This window comes from Homarus americanus, unplaced genomic scaffold (assembly GCF_018991925.1).
Source record: "Homarus americanus isolate GMGI-L3 unplaced genomic scaffold, GMGI_Hamer_2.0 scaffold19518, whole genome shotgun sequence".
Lineage (NCBI taxonomy): Eukaryota > Metazoa > Arthropoda > Malacostraca > Decapoda > Nephropidae > Homarus > Homarus americanus.
Window position 1 is genome coordinate 33,816 of NW_024723340.1, and position 21,011 is coordinate 54,826.

The 21,011-nt window shown below is 39.6% G+C and overlaps 1 protein-coding gene across 1 annotated transcript in view; it reads right to left on the reverse strand.

Moving 5' to 3' along the window:
* The window catches only part of LOC121863406 (F-box only protein 33-like), a 52,187-nt gene that overhangs the window by 22,507 nt on the left and 8,669 nt on the right, over window positions 1-21,011 (reverse strand). The window contains exons 2-4 of the mRNA XM_042362033.1: window positions 17,319-17,479; window positions 14,831-15,062; window positions 8,741-8,901 (exon numbers count right to left, since the gene is read on the reverse strand). Coding sequence (XP_042217967.1) covers window positions 8,741-8,901; window positions 14,831-15,062; window positions 17,319-17,479 — 554 coding nt within the window. The remainder of the gene's footprint in view (window positions 1-8,740; window positions 8,902-14,830; window positions 15,063-17,318; window positions 17,480-21,011) is intronic.

Here is a 21,011-nt window from a genome sequence, read left to right on the forward strand (position 1 = left end):
TATATACAGAGGAGGGTGAGACCAGGTCCACAATGGTCAGGTATTAGGTAATGACCCTACTAATCTTTAAATAGCACGCAACGGTCGGTAGTCAGGTCAGAGGGTAAGGTGACCCAACCTTCTCACCTGGTTACAAATCTTCTTAATTACAAAATTGTCCAGCTTTGTACATGCCATTACTCAAATTCATGTTGAATGCTTCGGTATGTTTAATAAGACTAGATTCTATGATGTTCCTACTATCAATTGAATTACAAGGTAATATTGAGGAGGCATTATCCCAGTCAATGCAATGCTTGTTATCCCTCAAATGAACAAACAGAGCATTGGATTCCTGGCCTGTCCTAACACAATATTTATGTTGTTTAAGTCTAGTTACAAGATCTTTACCTGTCTGGCCTAAGTAAAACATATTACATTCCTTGTAAGGAACTTTATAAATGCAACCAATTGTGTTGTTGGGGGAGTTCTTGATTAACATTTGTTTAACAGTGCATGAGTTTTTAAATGCCACATTGACGTTCCAGGTTTTTAGATGTAAAGGAATGTGTGAGAAATTTTTGTGAAATGGTAATATTAAGATATTCTTATGGTCATGGGTGGGCTTGGTATCAGTTCTATAAAAAGTTTTCTTAGTAATGTTTAGGCATTTGTCTATGAAAGATCTAGGGTATTTAAGGTTTGAGCCAATATTTTAGATATATTTATATTCCTCATCAATGAATTCCGGAATGCAAATTCTCAATGTTTTTACGTGCTTTGAGAATATATATATATATATATATATATATATATATATATATATATATATATATATATATATATATATATATATATATATATATATATATATATATATATATATATACAGTATATATATATATATATATATTTTATATATATATATATATATATACAGTATTACCCGCTTTAACGCTTTCACTTAACGCGCTTTTTATATACGCCTTGCCAAAGCTGAACTTTCTTAACGCTGATTTTTTCCACAGCAGCGAGTGTCCGCCTGCGGGCCGCGCCACCCGCCCGCCCGCCCTCCTGCCTGCCTGCCTGCCTGCCTCTCCTCCTCCTCCCTCCGCTTGGGCAAGCCCCGGTAGCGGTGGATTCGCATGAGTGTCCATGTCTTTGTTGCGTTATCTGGCGTCATATGGCGTCTCCGGACTGTGATTGGCCATGCAGCCCTACCCCTCTGCTGCTAGCTGTGGTGGCTAAAAGTATTATAGCGCTGACTACCCGGGGAGGGAGGGAGGAGGAGAGCGGCGCTTGGCGGCCTAGCAGCGACGTTCATCCCTCCAGGAGCCCACGCCGTGTGCCGCGCATCATTGTTCCGTAAAATGGCTTCCGCCGGTTCCCAAGAGAAACCTTTCATACCTGGACCGTGACACTAAACCAAAAAGAAGACCGGCGTTCATTAAGCTACGAGCTGAAGTACAAATTGTTCAGATTTGGAGAAAAGAAGCATGATTGGTCAGCGGCATGGCATGGCGTCCGCGAATCTCTGATTAAGTACAATAAAGGATCGCCAAGATAAAGGGCACATGAAGCTCACAAAGTCTGCAGGTGCTTCAGCTATCCAGGTATTGCCAGAGACAGGGTGCCTTAAAGTGGAAAACTTTGCTGGTGAGTTATTTGAGTGCGTCTGGTAGCGACGCAACATGGCGGTGGTTTTGCTTCCAGTGCAGAGATGCATACGTGGACTACTCTGCCAGCAGTGACACGTAAACTAGAGGTGCAGAGCCCAAACCCTTCAATCACTTCCCTTGGTTGGCTGCATAGGTTTGAAGAGGAGGAACAAGGTCACCAACATCAGCATTGTTGGTGAGGAAAAGCCGAAGTGCTGACCGTCGCGTGACTGATTTTCCTCCGTTTCTGCATTGAGATTATGGAGGGAAGGACAGTACCAGCGACCAGGTGTTTTAGCATGGACAGAATCTGGTCTTTTCTGGAAAAAGTTACCTTCAAAGACCTTCGTTGTCCAGTCACGAGGAGAGCAAGGTAAGGGGCGGAAGATGCAAGAAGAACATCACGATCCTGTTTACCACCAATGCCTCCGGTACCTGTAAACCAAAGGTTATAAATTGATTCACAAAAGCCCGCAAAGCACTTGCGCCTACAAGAATATGGACGCAGAACAAGCTTAATGTCCACTGGCTAACACTTACGTGAGCGTGGATGTCCTCTTCTCTGTCCCTCTTCTGGTTTGACAACTTTTTTTGTTTACAGCGTGCAGAAATTCACGAGCAACAGAATGTTCCATTCAACATTTGTGCTCGCCAAACCGCCCTTACCTGGACCTCGCCCCTACTGTTAGATCGTCACCCCAGCGTAAAAAGTGGTCTTCTTCCTCCCAACACCCGCGTCATTAATCCAGCCTATGGACCAGGGTTAATCTGCAGCGTTAAAAACTTTATACTCGGCAAAGAGATTCCAAGCTCCTGAGCAGCTCTACCAACACCAGGATGAGTTGCTTAAGCTGGTGACACCGACAGCGAGTAAGCGGCGAGGACAAGGAACAAGAGGCGGCGACTCAAGAACTTCTCGTCAAACAATTTTGGAAGAAGTTTAACGTCAAACAAGCTGTAGACTTCTTGGTGGAGGCATGGGATCTGCTGTCTATTGCTACGATTGATCGCATGGAGACATGTGTTGCATAGCATACCAGGTGGAGGAGGTGAACCTGTGACTGGTCAGGTTCAGACTATTGCAGTAACCCAGTGGACCTTGCCAGAGAAGCTCTTGAACTGTTACAGCTGAAGGCTTCTCGAGACCTGCTTGAAGACATCATGGGTGATCAGAGATCCTGAAGTGACCATGCAGATGTTGGAAGAAAGAACCACGCCAGTGAAGGGGAGGAAGAAGGTGGGTCATTCTCCGAAGAACCTAGTTTAAGTCATAGTGATATTAAGGTGTGTGTCATAGAGTTAACAGAAAAAAATTAAGTCCATCGTTTCGCGACACACTGGCGATGAGCGCCATGGCGTCTTCCATAACCCGACTGGGTGCAGGCTATGGAGCCGTACATCCACGGTGTATCATAAGAAAACATCAAAAGCGGCCGTCAGCGGCTTCTGCCGAGTTCTTAGCCCGCAACCCACCACAGCCAGCCCCGAGCAGTGATAACGTGAAAGTGATTTTTGAGGATTTGTCAGGGAAGCCATGACAACTGTAAGTGACAGTATTGAGATTCCACCCACAAAGTAATAAAGTGAGTTACCCTGTGTGTGTGGTGATTCCTGAGGCAATAATCTGCCTCTGCCTCGGAACCAGCCTCCATCATTATGCCGACCATCTCTTCTACTACGTGAGTGTTAAAACTTTCGTTTTTTAACCTATCCTTTATTTTCCTATTACTTAGCTATCTTTCCTAACCTAACCTCTTCTATTGCTTGTTTTTCATACCCTACAACATAAAGTTAAGATAAATTTTACTACAACATAGTTATTTGTCAGCCAAAAAGTGGAGTTAAGTGCTGGGCTATTGGAATTAACCCATATGTTCTGTTATTCACTTAACGTGTTTCTTCATAGCGGACCCTGTTTAATTGACCGCGTTAAGGGTACAACTGTATATATATATATATTGTATATATATATATATATATATATATATATATATATATATATATATATATATATATATATATATATATATATATATATATATATATATATATATATATATATATATATATATATATATATATATATATATATATATATATATATATATATATATATATATAATATAATAATATATAATATATATATATTAAACAATGCGTGGATTTTATAAGATATATATATATATATATATATATATATATATATATATATATATATATATATATATATATATATATATATATATATATATATATATATATATATATATATATATATATATATATATATATATATATATATATATATATATATATATATATATATATATATATATATATATATATATATATATATATTTCATTAGCCCAATAAAGCACGCGGCCTTCTACATACATATATATATATATATTAAAACCACGATTAACCGACCCTCGATTAACCGACTTTCGGATTAACCGTCAATCCCGAACCCCTGATTTTTTTTTCGAGGAATAGCCCATCCAGGCACAGGGCACTGACCCACATCGAGGCCTGGGGGAGATAATGTAATCATAATGATAATGTTAATAATAATAATAATAATAATAATAATAATAATAATAATAATAATAATAATAATAATAATAATAATAAAGAACCACAAAGAAATGAAAAAATGAAAAAAAAAATCAAGAGTGAGAAACAATGTACCTGTATGTATGTTATGTTGTCAATAGTAAGAGAAACAATTCAGACCCTGCAATTGTGTGTAAATGAGGCAGAAAGTCAGATCAGCAACCTGGGACTTGGTCACAATTTTTGTTATGACATATGTTCTTTGACTTTTCCATTATTTATTCACGGTTTCTGTGCTGGTTCATATTTATTTACTAAAGAGGTTAATGTTTTAAAGCAAATTCTATTGAAATATGAATAGCAAATGAACAAAAATGAATAGAAAGATATGAGGTAGGTTAATCAAGGTACTATATATATGTTATATTTCCGTAGACTTATTGTACTACAGTAGTACCCCGATTTACGCGGTCAATTGAACCCACAGGGTACCGCGGAAAGTGAAAACCGCGTAAAGTGAACAACAGAACATATGGGATTAATTCCAATAGAGACTGGCCCGACCCCCAAACTCCACGTTTTCCGACACAATACCTATGTTGTAGTAAAAATGACATCTAAATTTTATGATGGTATGCTCACACAATTAATATTAAGAGAAATACAGTTGCCAGGTTAATGTCCATTCAAATAATGGACTCAAATCCCCCCTCTCCCCTCTTCCCAGCTCACTGGCCCCTACCTCTCTGATTAATGTTTGGGTGAAAACCCTAGATTTTAACGTTTAGTAATAAATAATACCTCAGACTAAAGTTAGGATAATATAATTGACATTTCTGGATTCCTTGCAGGTCAGGGAATATTTTGAATGTAAACTTCATATATTTTGCACAAAAGATAAAATATTTGCTTTGTGTAAACCAAATTATTACTTTAGATCTAAAATTTGTATGTCTAATGCAAAATCCATGATGTTTTTATTCAAAATGATCATCATATTGTAAGAATTCCAGCAATGTAAATTATATTCTGGCCGGGTAATTTGTATGAATTTTATGAGCTAAATAAAAAATTAAAAAATTATACTTCACTGCGTATATGAGTAGATGCACCGCGGAAAGTGAAAGTCTGGTTCTGGCAAGGTACCGCGTAAATGAGAAATCGTGGAAAGTTTCTACATTTACGCGGTACCTTGCCAGAACCGGAATTCCCACTTTACGCGGTGCATCATAGATTACAAATTTGTTTCTGGCTGAATGCATGTTACAGTGGGGTATGCTATAACGAACGGATCCTACTACGAATATTCCTATAACGAACGGTTTTACCTATAAAATTGAGAATGCTATAACGAACGAAACTCCTACAACGAACATAATTAAATTTTTTTTTTTTTCTAATTTATTGTTTTATTATTACAAATATTAATGATATTCATTATTTCAGGGGTTTAGATGCATATTTATGCACTTTTTTAAAATTTTTACAATTTTATATTATATTTTTCAGAGTTAAGTGGTTGTATTTGGGGGCCTGGAACGGATTAATCCTATAACAAACGAATGCTATAACGAACAAGGTTCTAGAACCAATTAGATTCGTTATACCATACCCCACTGTATCTTTTGTGCAAAATATATGACATTTATATTCAAAATATTCCTGGTCTTACAAGGAATCCAGCAATGTCAATTATATTATCCTCACTTTAGTCTGAGGTATTATTTATTACTAAAAAGGTAAATATTCTGGTTTCTCCCACACATTTCTCTGGTAGGGAGGGACGGAACGACCATCTGGTGAGGTTGGAAGAAGGGGGGAGGCAAGGTGGGGTACTTTGATTGACAGATAGTGTCGTGAAGAATATTTTTTTTTTATTAACTGAAGATATTTGTTTTAGCTCATAAAATTCATACAAATTACCCGGTCAGAATATAATTTACATTGCTGGAATTCTTATAATTTGGTGATCATTTTGAATATAAACATCATATATTTTGCTTTAAACTTACAATTTTTAGATAAAATTTTCTCTAGGTAACTATGTTATCTTTTGTCCAAAATATATGACATTTATATTCAAAATATTCCTGGTCTTACAAGGAATCCAGCAATGTCAATTATATTTTCCTAACTTTAGTTTGAGGTTATCCCACACATCTCCTTGGGACGGTTGGTGGGGGGGTGGGAGGAGGGACCGACCGACCATCTGTTAGCCGGCTGTGTAGTGTGAGAGGGGGAGGGAGTTGAGTCCATTATTTGAATGGACATTAACTTGGCGACTGTATTTCTCTATTTCTCTTAAGTATTAATTGTGTGCATGTACCATCATAAAATTAAGATGTTATTTTTACTACAACATAGGTATGTGCCTTCAAAAAGTGGAGTTTGGGGGTCGGGCCGGTTTCTATTGGAATTAATCCCATATGTTCTGTTGTTCACTTAACGCGGGACCCTCTGGGTTCAATTGACCGCGTTAAGTGGGGTACAACTGTATATATATATACACACACCTAGACCCCGACTTACGACTACGTGGACTTACGACCGTCGGGACTTACGTCTGAAGAAAGCGACATTGATGACCCACCCAGCCCTGTCTCCTCCTCTGCTTCATCCAATTAATGTAGTCGCCATGTTTAATTAAAAAATTTAGGTCCCATGTGCATTCAGCTGACTACATTAAAGGTAAGTGCACAGTAACACTTTATTCATTTTTCATTATTGATTACTTTTACTGTACTGTATTTTATTTCATATTTTCTATGTATTATTTTTTTGCATTTTCGACTTACGACCTGGATTTGGGTCCCTTACCCCGTCGTAAGTCGGGGACTGCCTGTATATAGGAAAATCGGTCAGGAAATATTTCAAATGTATCAACATGGCAAACAAATGCGTTATTTGCTCACCAGAGGCGCCACCGTGGCTGCTCACTCACGCATTCATGCTCGCCAGCTCAGTCTTTCTGAGTGAGTGACGAGAAGGCAGCCAACTGCTGCAGATTATGACTTCCAAGGTGGGTGTAAATGGGTTGCTCATGATGTGAAAAGTGAAGTGAGGATAATGGAAAGCTTAATGGTAAAGATTTAATACTGTAACTAATATTTTTGGTTTGTTCGTTTATGATTGCTAAGTGAGGATGGCAGTGTGTCGTCTGTTGTTCTCGGGATGGAGCATCAGCTGCCGAGTCTGGTGCAGATTATGACTTCCAAGGTGAGTGCAAATGGGTTGCTAGTGAGGTGAAAAGTGAAGTGAAGATAATGGAAAGCTTAATGGAAAAGATTTAATACTGTAACTAATATTTTCGGTGTTCGTTTATGTAGGTGTGGGATTGTCAAGTGAGGGTGCCGAGTCTGGTGTTCCCAGGATGGTGTTCCTTGATGTTGAAATAGACTGTTGTTCTCGAGTCTAGTGTTCATTGGTGCTTCAGTTAGTAAGAAAATGAACTCGTTAAGTCAAGTCCAGTCACTGTTTTTTGGCCTCCAGAACCTAAACCTATTTTTCCCATTGATTAAATGTAATTATATATCACGATTTAGTATAAAGCGAACATCATTGGACCCTATCTCGAGATATATCACGACCCTACTGTAGTGTTGAATTATTATTAAATGACCTCGGTTGGTCCGGCAAGGCTTTGGAACCAAGGGTGCCAGAAAATCGGTGGTGGACCTGTACTGTATTTAATTTTGGGGGAGAGTGGGAACATTACCCACAAAATCTCACAGACTTAAAATTGATCTCGTTCCTCTTTCTAAGCTACAACTCTAAAAAGATGCAAATTACAGACATTGCATCTTGGATGAATTTTACAGTACGTAATTTTAAACTGAAGTTACACCATGTTTCCAAATGAAGATATACTCGTATTTTTTGAATGACATAGACTTCCTTAAAATAGAACATTACCTTAATTTTAAAGATTAAAAAAAAGGAAGAAAAAAATACATTATTACAGTATTGCATGGTGATATACACAACCACCTTATTGATGCTATGTATGCTAATACTAAGCACTGACATAATGCCTTTGCTGGGCACATCTAAGCCTGTGCTTCTGATATCGAAATATACTGTTTATTGTATTGTTCTGTTCTTTATTTTAAAAGTTTTTAAATGTTGCAGTTAGTAAATGCCCTTTCTGTAGTCCTTACATCTTAGACTTAGACCAAATAGAAGTTTATCTAAAAAGAGACAAATTTAAAGAAAAGGGGGGAATAGCCTGCTGTTCAACCTAATAACTTTTCTGATATAACTGCATGGTGATGGATGCAAGAATATCACCTAACAATTCATTAGATTTCAGTAATATGAACTTAACTAGACATCACTATTTAGAAGGTTTTAATCAAGCTAATATATTATATGCCCATCTGTATATCTGTCTACCTGCAATTAATTTTATATACCATACATGACTTCTCTAACAGTTTCCAACAAAGTTTCATGAAACTGTGTACAGTACAGAACAGTACAATAAAATCTTACATGTCCAGCATGACATTTACATCTTGCTAAAGTACACACTAAAAATGATACTCACTGTTGTTGTTTAAAGCGATACCACATATATTCAGTTGTGCCACGATGGGTTTGGTCAATTCCATGGACGTGCAGGACTAATCGTCTTAATGGTGTGTTGTAGGGAGATGACAGAACACTCAAAAGACGGTCACTCATGTAGTCATAATCTAAGGTTAAAACCTGATGGAGAAGAAGAACTTAACAAAAAAAAAGTGGATTATGATATTTCAATTGACTACAAGTTGTCAGTATTTAAACACACGTACAGTACTTTTGTTTATTCCAGATTTCTTGTAACAAAAAAAATTCCCATCCACCAGAAATATTAATCCCACACACATAATTGATGTCAGGAAAATGTCCACTTTGTTAAAACAGGTACATTATAGGCATTGTTGTATATCCAAAAGCCAGGAGTCAGATGAGGTGTAACAGAAAAGAAATACAGCATGCCCTTCAAATTTGCGGATTTTTAATTCGCGGATGACACCCTGGATGTACCTAAGAATGTCTAAGGGTATTTTTAAAGATACTACTGGCATTTTGGCCGGCTGGGACAGGGAGCCATTCGTTCTAGAGACAGTAATTTCCTTTAACTGTATTGTATATGTGTGTGTGTGTGTGTCTACACACACACAAAACACATATAAATAAATGATAATACCTGTAGGAGAATTCTCTCACAAATAATCAAACAAAGGTATTAAAAATGTTGAGTCTACCCTCAAGTCCACTCTGTGCTTTGTTATTAATAAACATTATAGCATCAATATAATCCAAATTATATACAGAACACAACCCATAATTTTGGTGGAAATTTAATTAAAAAATTATTCTCTAAATATTTAACTTGGGTAAATAAAATCCACAAAACAGCATACATAATGTACGCATTTGTTCCAAATCATAATATTGAACAAGCAGGAATGGGAGAGGGAAAAATACACATGAGTGAAATGAAACAAAATCTACTGTCAAACTTGTAAACAAGCAGTGTTACATTATCTTTCATTTAAATACTTTACCATTTTTTTAAGGGTATTAGCCCACCCGGACACGGGTCACTGACCCATATCAGGGTCTGGGGATATAATAAATGATATCTCCATTAGCTGGAACAATTAGTGCAGAGCACTTCCGGGAATGAAAGATTTCCGGGTAACAAAACAACTCTCTCAAAGCCGGAAAAAAAAAATCCCTAACCCCCGAAATTTTTCGGGTAACGGAAAACATACTCTCGGAAGTTCCAGAAACTGCGCATTACATCATCTCTCAAACCCAGAAAAAATACTCCCCCATCCCTGGAATTTTCCAGAAAACGTGCCCCTCAGATAATCGTTCCCAAGGCCAGAATTTTCCGGAAAATTTTGGCCTCGGGAACAATTTTCTGAGAACATTTCAATTCTGGCTATCAGAGAGTTCCAGTTAAGAGGGATTCCAGCTAACAGAGATATTACTTATATTAATCATAAAAAATAATAATAATAATTAAAATTAATAAAAACAAATAAAATTATATTAAAACAACAATACTAATAATATTAAAAGTGCAGAAAAAAAATCAAGAGTGAGAAACGACATATACAGTATATGTAGTGTTGTCAAGGTAAGAGTAACAATTGAAACCCTGCAATTGTGTGTAAATGAGGCAGAATGTCAGATCAGCATCCTGGGACTTGGACACAAGTTTTGTGATGCCATATGGCAACAAGGTCTAGGGTCTACCATTAGACAATACTGTACAGTACATAATGCTTCCAATATCTTCCCAGATGGTAGTACCTCCCTGTTTGATAGCTGCCTACTACCCTGTTTTATATACCTATATATGCAAGAACCTTTATACAATTATCTTGACATTTTATTATCCAAACCATTCATTATGGTCAAAAGCAAGAATATACAGTACAGTCTCGGTTTACGCGGATTTTTTTACGCAGTACCTGTCCAGACGCTTCAATTATTAGTTACGCGGTACATTCTTGAATTTACGCAGGAAGCGGCGTGGGCAAGCTGCGCGCTAGGTCGCTCTTACATCACCGTTGATGTCAGATGATGTTTTGGACTGTGATTGGGCCGCGCATCCCCTCCACCGCGAGCTGTGATTGGTCTAATTTAACTTGGCGTGCCCTGCCACCAGAGGGAGTAAGTCGCTGACCTTAGATGCGTCAGTCCCATTGTTCTCCGTCTCCGCGTATACAGTGCTCCCTGTGCCCGCTAATCCGCTCAACAATGGCTTCCGCTGGACCCTTACCACCCCAGAGAAACCTTGAACTACCTGGCCCAAGCCGCCCCAAGCCCAAGAAGGTGCGACACGCCTTAAGCTATGAAACTAAGTACAAAATCGTCCAGGACTTAGAGAAAGGCACAAGGCAGGTGGATCTCGCCCGACAACATGGCGTGAATGAATCGACGATCCGCACCATCAAGAAAGATGCCGCCAAGATCAAAGAGCACATGAGCATCACAAAGTCTGCAGGTGCGTCAATGGTGAAATATTGCCACAATAAGGTGCTGCTCAAGACTGAAAGTTTGTTGGTCAGGTACCTGATGCGTCAGTCAAGTAGGAACATGGCGGTCGACACTCGGGCATTGCAGGACTACGCGAGAGAATTGTACGTATCAGTGGCGAGAAAAATGGGAGTTGCAGAGCCCAAACCCTTCACTGCTTCCGCTGGGTGGCTGCAAGGTTTCAAAAGTCGTAATAAGATCACGAACGTTGAAATTGTTGGTGAAGGAGCCAGTGCTGACCGGGCTGCCGCAATGAATTTTCCCCCATTCTTACGAGAAATTATGGAGGAAGGACAGTACACCGACGACCAAGTATTCAACATGTATGAATCCGAGTTGTTTTGGAAGAAATTGCCATCCAAGACCTTTGTAGTCAAGTCTGCGAGGAAGAGTCGGTACCGGAAGTTGCAGAAAGAGCGCATCACCGTCCTATTCACCACCAATGCCTCCGGCACTTGTAAGCTGAAGTTGTCTGTGATCCACAAAGCCCGTAAGCCGCATACCTACAAAAATATGGACATGAGCAAGTTAAATGTCCATTGGCTAACCTCACGTAAGGCGTGGATGTTCACTGGTCTGTCCCTCTCCTGGTTTGACGACTGTTTCGTTCCTGATGTGAAGAAATTCTGCAAGCAACATAATGTTCCATTCAACACTTTGTTGCTCCTTGACAACACACCAGGACACTCGCCCCTTTTACTGGATCATCACCCCAATGTAAAAGTGGTCTTCCTTCCCCCTAACACTACATCGTTAATCCAGCCCATGGACCAGGAGTTGATATGTAACGTCAAGGCTGCTTTCTCCGCAAAGAAGTTTCGGCTCCTGAACGACTTCACCAACACCAAGGATGAATTGCAGAACCTTCTGAGTGGCACCGATAGCGAGTGAGGATCCAGAACAAGATTTGGCGGACCATGAAGTGCGAGTCAAGCAGTTCTGGAAACTGTTTAACGTCAAGAAAGCTGTTGATTTCTTGGTGGAGGCATGGGGGCAGCTGTCTGTGGCAACGATTCGTCACGCGTGGCGGCATGTGTTGGAGGGTATCCCAGGTGAGAGGCAGAGTCAAGCGGTGGCTGGTGAGGCTCAGTCTGTTGCTGTGGCATTGGACATAGCAAGAGAGGCTGCACAAAGTGTTAGAGCTGCAGGCTTCTCCGAGACCACCAACGACAACATCCTGGAGGTAATCAGGCAACCTAAGGTGACTGCAGAGGAGATGTTAGAAGATGATGACGTCAGTGAACAGCCAGGTGTTACAGAAGAACAGGAACAGAAACTAACACATAGTGTTGAAAAGGAGGTCATCGAGTTTGCTGAGAAAATCAAGCTCATCCTTGCCAAAGACCCAGTGAATCATCGCTATGAAGTCTCAAATAACCATCTGTTGAAATCTATGGAGCCGTATGTCCAGATGTATCACAACCACATCAATGCAAGCCGTCAACGAAATATTACCGAGTTCTTCACCCGCAATCCACCACAGCCACAGCCAGCCCAGGTCAGTGATAGTGAGGATATGGACTTTGAGGGGTTTGACGAAGAGGCCCTGCTAGCCTCTGTGGTGGATAGTGATACAGGTGATACAAGTGATACACCTATGGGCCACTAATCTGCCCTCTGCCTCGGAACCAACTCCCCATCCCTGTGTGCCCAGCCATCTCTTCTACTAACGTAAGTGTTCAAAAAGCTAATATTATTGATATTTCTCTTATATATTAATTGTGTGTGCATACCATCATAAAATTAAGATGTTATTTTTACTACAACGTACGTATTATGTCGGAAAAAAGGTAGTCTGGGGGTCGGCCCAGTCTCAATTTCAATTAATCCCATATGTTCTCTTATTTCGTTTACGCGTTTCGCGTTTTACGCGGACCTCCACGGGTTTAATTGACCTCGTAAACCGAGACTACACTGTAGTCATTAAAGGTCTTGCATGGATGGCATCAGCTGAATGAGAGAGGCATTGTTTACAGCAGGCATTTAACTCATAGCACCTCCTTGGTCCCCATTGTCATATTGTAACTTGGAAGGATTTCATGTACTATACAGTGCAGGGTATTAAAATCCTTTTCTGGTGGTTGTCAAAAATGTGTGTTTTATGCAGACAATGGCAATTATTTTGTGTATGTATAGGTGCATGGTCTGTAGTAAAACAGCATTAGACATTAGTATTACTTGTGCAGTATATTCTATGTTTGTTTACTGTAATGCAAGGGTGTTTAAAACTGCGTAATAACCTAAACGGGGGGGGAGGGGACAAAGTAACCTAACAGCAAGATTGACATCACATGGTTGTTCAGGCCTCCTGCCTTCCATTGTGAGGGAAATCCTTTTTCTACACTCCCTTCTCAGGACATCAGCTGCAACAAGGATGTATACTAACCAAACCACTTAGTCCCAATCAAGGTAAAAGCAGAGCAGGTGGCTAACACCAGAAGGAGCTTATGGAAATGGACCAAAATTTCCAAAGATGCTGTTTAGATGACAGTAAGTAATAATATCAAAAGTAAATGCATAGAACCTAACAGAATTGAACTTAACCTTACCAAACCACGCAATAATACTGTCGAATGTTGCACTGAAACACATTAAGATCATTAAATGTCATGTCCCTGTCACATTTTTTAACACTTGCAGGTCCTGCCAACAAGACCATGATCAAGTATCAAGTCCTTCACATATGCTTGATCCTCAACAAGGATTGAAAGCTTCCGATGATCAAGGGAACAACCAGTGCACAAAAAAAAAAAAAAAAAAAAACTAAACTACATTTAACTTGGAATCCTTTGACATTACAAATTTAAAGGAAAGCTATCCAAACCCCAGTTATGGGTTTAAATCTCAACCATATGATTTGATCCTGCATATATTGACGAGTTTCTAAAACGTATTGCGCAGCAAAGAAAAAATATGAGTGATTTGTGCAGAAAGACACCATGAACAGAAAATGGAATGGTATTAGATAACAAACAGAAGTATTGCAATCCATTTTTAAAGTATAACAAACCCTGATAAGATCGACTAACATTTGTTATAGATACAGTAGTAACAAATAGCAGATTCAACTGGCTTTAGTTTTGGAAAGAAGCATTGACATCGTGGGGACGTGAGAAAAGCGGCTCCATATTTAAGATAAATTATTTATTACTTTGCCCACAAAGCACGTACAGATGTCAAAATCAGTGCTTGCTGTGTTTTTACCCCATAATTTCCCTCTTCTTTCATGCCCTGCCCACCAACAGGTAAATCTTGATTGTAGGGTGGACGAAATGGGGAAAAAATAATAATACAGGAACTGTAATCCAATATAACGAGAAACTTGTCGTATTGTTTTTATTACTTACTATCAGCCGTACAACATCTCTGGAAAAAACTAACCATTTCCATAAATTCCTTTTGGTGTGAGCCATCTCCTCCAGTATTACCCAAGTCAATAACATCAAATCTCCCAAGTTTCAGAGTTAGACCAATGGGTTAGTATGCAGATTAAACTTAAGCTGCCTGGTGAAGTATAGCTGGTCATAAATCACAATTATAAGTGTTTTTAGGATATATTTTCCTAGCAATCAAATGATGAAAATATACAATAACACACCTGCAAGTTAGTGAAGGCAGTAAAATTGTCTGGAGTGATGTCAAGCAGGGCATATGAATTGGGATCATATTTCACTGAGGCCATACCAATGGTTGAGATGGAAGTTGACTGGTGGTGGGCCAATAACGGAAGAAATATATCTGCCTGATCAATTAAATCCTGGATGCAGCCTAGTGTAAGAGTGCGCAGATTTCGACTATTGCTGATGATACTTTGCAATGATTCTTGTACACTGAAAGAAAAAAAAAGATGTTTTTAGTTCTGCTTATGATATTTTGCAATAATTCTTGAGTACTAAAGGAGAGAAAAATATTATCATTTAAAGTGATTCATGAGCACCACTGCTAAAATATTTAGTGATTTAATGTTATAATCTTAGTATTTTGTCAGAGGTGAGGATAAAGTGGGAAATAATTTCAAGGTTAATCTCCCAGCCATTATAAAACCGCAATATATTCCTACTTCAAGAGGTAATGCATTTTAATGTTATTTTAAAATATAAATACAGATCCTTGACAAACCAGACCTAGAGAAAACCAGAGATTTTCTTTCCTGAGCTTCTGTTGGATGATTATTTCTCTTCTTCAACATTAAAAAATATATAATTTCATAAATATTTAAAATAAAAAACAATATAGTCCACTAAGAAGTTGAGTTTCCCAATACAGTAGCGAGTTAAGTGGGTTTGTGTATGTCCCAGCAGCTTCTAGCAAGTTGTGACATTTGCCAGAAGTTGTGAGTTCATAAATACAGGTATTTATTGTAACACAAAGCTTTGAAATTAATTTATTGTCAAAAAAAAAATAATAATAAATTGGAGGTCCCTTATGTCAAAGGTTGATTGTTGCCACATGTGGGCCAAGAGACAACAAGCTGTACAGTAAACCCTCCAGTTTGGCGACTTTCTGTTTAGCGAATTCGAAGTTGGCGGTCAAAATTCAAAGTGCCCTGCCCTTCATTATGGCGACCAAACCCTCACCTTTGGCGAGAGATTAAATTTAAATGCAATCACAACTAATAATTGTAAAATAATAAGTGCAAGATAAATCTCGCTTAATACTACTAGTGAGTATTATTGGTGAGTATTTACTGAGCACAAAGCACCAGTCAGCTGCTCAGGCAGATATTTTGACCGAGTCAATCCACATTCCCACTGTTTGTTTGAGTGACTTTCACCTTTGTGTACTTTTTTTTTTATTCACTCTCGCTTGGCGCTGTGTTCTTGTGCGGATTAATGGCCCCAAAAGTACCTGGGGTTATTGGAGGGGATGATAGTGGTGGTGAAAGACCGCCTGAGTGGCCAGTCGGTTCAAATGATGGGGTAAAAACAAAGACAAAAAATTCTCCCGAGTATCGAGTTGGGAAGAAAATGAAAAAGTACTCATTTGAGGGTAAGAGAAAGATTGTAGATATGATTGAGTTTGCCAAAGGACTTTTATTTTGAAGGCTTTGTTCTAGTGGTGGCAGAGGCAGAGGCAGTGGTGGAGTCGGGGGGAGGACGCGTGCGCACACGCACACACGCGTGCGCGCACACACACACACACAGAGGAGGTCCCCGACTTACGAAAGCCTGCCAATATGAACAAGGCTAAACCTGAAATTTACAGCATTTTATTTACCAAATTACATATTTTTTCTTTCATTTAATGTATTTTGTCATTCTATTTCTTCTTTAGTCTTAAATTAAGTGATTTTAGATGTATATAAGGACTTAGACTATGATACAGTAGGATTTTAAATATAGTTTTGGAAGTACAGTATGCATATAGCACGTGCTCTGACTTACATACAAATCCGATTTAAGAACGTCCTCAGGAACGAAACCTGGGGACCCCCTGTATATTTATATTGCACTAATGTATACCTATACCAAACAACCGACCAGCCATGGCAGCACTCAACCCCTCTTTTAACTTATCTAATAATTGAACTTTCCTTGTCAGGGTCATCACCGACTTCTGTCTTTTACATTTCACTCCACTAGCACTGACACTATGCGGTCTTTTAGGGGCCATTTCACACAGAAACACTTAATTTTTGAGAGTGCAACATGAGATGATGCGTCACAGACAACGGTTGAGTGCGAACAGAGGGAGAGGAGACACTGTGGGCGTGTGGGGGCGACTAGTTGAGCTGCAGGAAAAGGCTTGCAAGCTAGCCACCATATGCTTACCACGAATCGTTGAAATTGTGAAATGCAAACCCGCGAATGGGAAGGGTTTACTGTATATAATAATGGCTGCCCCTCATGTACGAGGATGGCCTACCCTAGGGCCACCTAGGTGTGAATTTGTTTAAGGTGTAGAAGCTGTCGCCAATACAACTACCACACCCTAAGTTAATAAGTTGCATGACCACTGTTTTATCATGCAGGTACCCAATAACTCACAAAACTCTTCAGGGTAATAAAATTCCTGAGGATCAAGATTTTGATACTGTACTAAAGAAACCCAAAACATTTATCAAGTAAAAGTATAGAGCACTGTACCTCTCAATGAACTGATATGATGATCTTGAACATGGTAGACACCGGGGATGAGATGCATTGTTCTTGTTGTTATTGTTGTTGTTGTGGCGGAAGTAGTAAGGGCGATCGTGGCCCTTTATAAATGTATGGCAATGACTTGGTAGTAAAATAAGTTCTTCCACCTGAAAAAATACAACATATAATACCTGCATTACTAGTACCTCAGCAATTACTCATACTTAACTGTACTAACACTGGCTACCTTGAGATGGGGTTAAAAATGAAATAATTGTTCAGTTTATACTTCTTATGGGAGTCAGCAAGTATTACAGTATACTGTATATTAGGGTGTGTCATAGGAGGGAAGATCAGCTAAACTAATGGCCCATCACTTTTTTGGTAGATTTTAGTGTATATAAACAGAAAATAATTTCAGTTTCAATATTTTGCAACCTTTTGCTCGGTAAATTTTAGCGTGAAATTTATCGAAAATCTAACGTACAGCTGCATTAGTGCATTACAATTAAATAGTGAACATTGCTTTCTGACTTCATTCTTTAACAACCCAACTAACAATATTTTTTTCTGTTTCAGATTCTGATGCATTTATAAGTTGATAATATTTATGCATGGCTGCTTGTGTCAGGACGAGGAACCAAAAATCCAGCCATCTCAGTCACTATCTTGGGTCTGGGAGAGAGCTCCTGAAGTCGGAGTTGCCTACATTGAGAGATGCTTTGAGATACGGTGTTTTAATCAGGCAAATCAGTGAAAAGAACCAAAGAACTTACACAAACAAAGACATTGCCAGTGATATGACCAAAGCTGTCTTGGCACAGTACACTCTGGCTAACGCTCAGTTCAAGCCTCCAGTCATAACAAGTCAGAAGAAGATTAGTGAGAGACTGCTAGCCAGTTGGGAAAAGGCAAGAGATATCTCTCTTGGGAGAGGAAAACTTGCAGTTAAGGACAGCTTTGCCAAGCAACTGGACCAGTTATTTGATATAATTACTTGCAAGTGCCCAATTGTTCTCTGTCCTGAGTTTGGATGCGATCGTGACTGTAAATCCGAGGCCCACATCTCCTGTATTTGCAAGCTTGAACTGAAGATTCCTGTGATCGAACTGGCATTTATCAAAGCACAGAGAGAGAAGACTGGCAGTATAGGGGCTCTCATGATTTCTAGCCAAGATATTCCGGAGTCCAAGAGACAGGAGGCTGCCACAGAGACAGAAGAGGAGAAGAGTTGCCGAGGAAAAGAGACTCGAGAAGGCCCAGGGTGAGGTAAAAAAGGCCGATGATTGGAGTCAAGCTGATTCAGAGTTTAATGAATTCCCCATGGCTGATCCGAGTGCTGACCAGGAGAATGGTGACTTTGTCCCTAACCCAGAAAATAATGATCCCAAACCTTCCAGGCATAAGATTCGAAATAGGAAAGATATCCCGAGCATAGCTCTGGCCAGCATGCGACACCACACTGGTCTCAGAGAAACTGCAGAGATAGCAACAGCTGCCTGGATTGACGGTGGTTTGATAACACCTGATGATGTTCACCTGGTGATAGATCATAACAAAGTAAGGAGAGCTCAGGAGAAACTTGTCAGTAACCTAGAAGAGGAGTTTGATAAGGGGATAAGAGAAAATGGAATCAATTGTTTGTTCTTTGATGGGAGAAGGGATGACTAAAGTGTTCATGAAAGTTGGAGATTCTGACAAGTTGTTCCCTGCCATGGTGAAGGAGGAACACTACTCCTGCTGCAGTGAACCAGAAGGGAAGTATTTGTGGCATTTCACTCCAGAGAAAGATGACATCAGGAAACCAGCTGAGATAGTGGCAGATAACATTGTGAACTGGCTCAGAGAGAGGAACGTAGACCAGACCCTGCAGGCCATTGGAGGGACAGCACCAACACGAACACAGGGTGGCAAGGGGGGGTCATACAGTGGATAGAGCGGAAGATTGGGAGGAAGCTGGTCTGGATTGTTTGTGACCTCCACACCAACGAGTTGCCACTCAGGCATCTGATCCAGGAGCTGGATGGCAAGACTCTTTCAAACAACAGATGGTCTGGTCCTCTTGGCAAGATGCTGGACTCTGCCACTGAGTTAGAAATAAATCCGAGCTTTGAAAAAAATCACAGTTGGCCCTCCACTCGTTGAGCTTGCACATACTGTCATTGGCGTGACCTGAGTACTGACCAGTACTATGGTTTACATGATTTGCAGTACCATCAAACTGGGGTCATGCCTGATAGACTTGCTTTCCTGCAGATAGGTCAATCTCACATTCCTAGGTGGCTCTACTTGGCTCTCAGGTTCTGCAGAATTTGGTGGCTCATCATAAACTGAAAGGGAACCAACTACAACCTGAGACTTATTGTCCATTCATCGTGAGTGTCTACTTGCCAAATTGGTTCCGCTTACCAAGGTCAAGTCATCGTTCTCCGAAGGTCCGAGACATGTTCTCTTCCAGCAGGCTCCTGAGGAGTCAGCCAAGGAAGGTTGTTCAGATTAATGGAGCAGACTGTGAGGAGATCTTCCTGAGTATGCTCATCCCGAGGCAGTTCTGCAGACAATGCTCTGCAGTAAGGATGAGGAGGAGAAGAGTGGCGATCAGATCTTGGATATGAGACTTATGAGAGGATCTGGGCATGACGAATTAGTTGGTGACGATTCCTTCAGGGTCAGGAAGACTCCTGAAGTCAATCTAGGTGCCAAGACCCTCACTGATCTCATAGATCTGGATAGCATCCAGGCTGGCAGTTAGCCCCCTCTTACCTGCAGCCTCACCAATGTTCAAGTCAGAGCTTTCCTGGACAATCCCATGCATGCCCCTGCCTGGCCCTCGCACACCCAGAGTATAGAGCGTTGTGTACAGCAAGTGAGCGAGGCCAGCAGTCACGTGTACAGCCAGGAGAGGAGGGAAGGCTACATCCTAGCTCAGGTGGTCAGCAGGGAGGTGATGAGTAGAAACAGAAGCAAGAAAGACATGTTCTCTATGGTGTGCAGCAACACCGGGTCGTAGTAGTAAAACCGGTTTTTGTATTTGATGATTTTGTTTTCTAAAGGAATATTAAATTTAATAAATGTGTCAAGATCATTCGTTTCACTATTCTGCATCATTTTCATCCTAATAAATTAACCTGATACATTTACTTTACTTTAAATAAGCTATTTAGTGGTGTTGGTAAAAGGGTGGGAATACTGAATTTTCATAAGATTTCAAGTTAAAATTTACCTAGCAAAAAATTAAAACTTTTCAAATCTGAAGATATCACATGATTCTGCACATAGAACTACATCATTAATACCATGGGCCGATTTTTCAAACTCAAAAAAAAAAAATTCGCCTCCGTATGACACACCCTACTGTATATACATAATCCTGTACAACCAGTCCCCAATTTATGAAGATCTGATTTATAAAAATCCAAAGGTACAGAATTTTTTCCAATGTTTCAATTAACATACAAATATCTAATGTCAATTTATTTTTTACTTTTTCGTAATTTCTTCAAAGAATCGGAAGATGGTGAGGTGTGGACACAGACATCTCAGGGCTTTCTGTACCAGGCCTGGTCAGTTTATAAAGACAAACTAAATACAATATACAGTACTGTACTGTGCAGGTATCCCTCATTTAATGATAGGGTTGCATTCCTGAAAAACCTGATAAGCGAAATTATTGCTGAACGAAGGACAACAGCAAAGGAC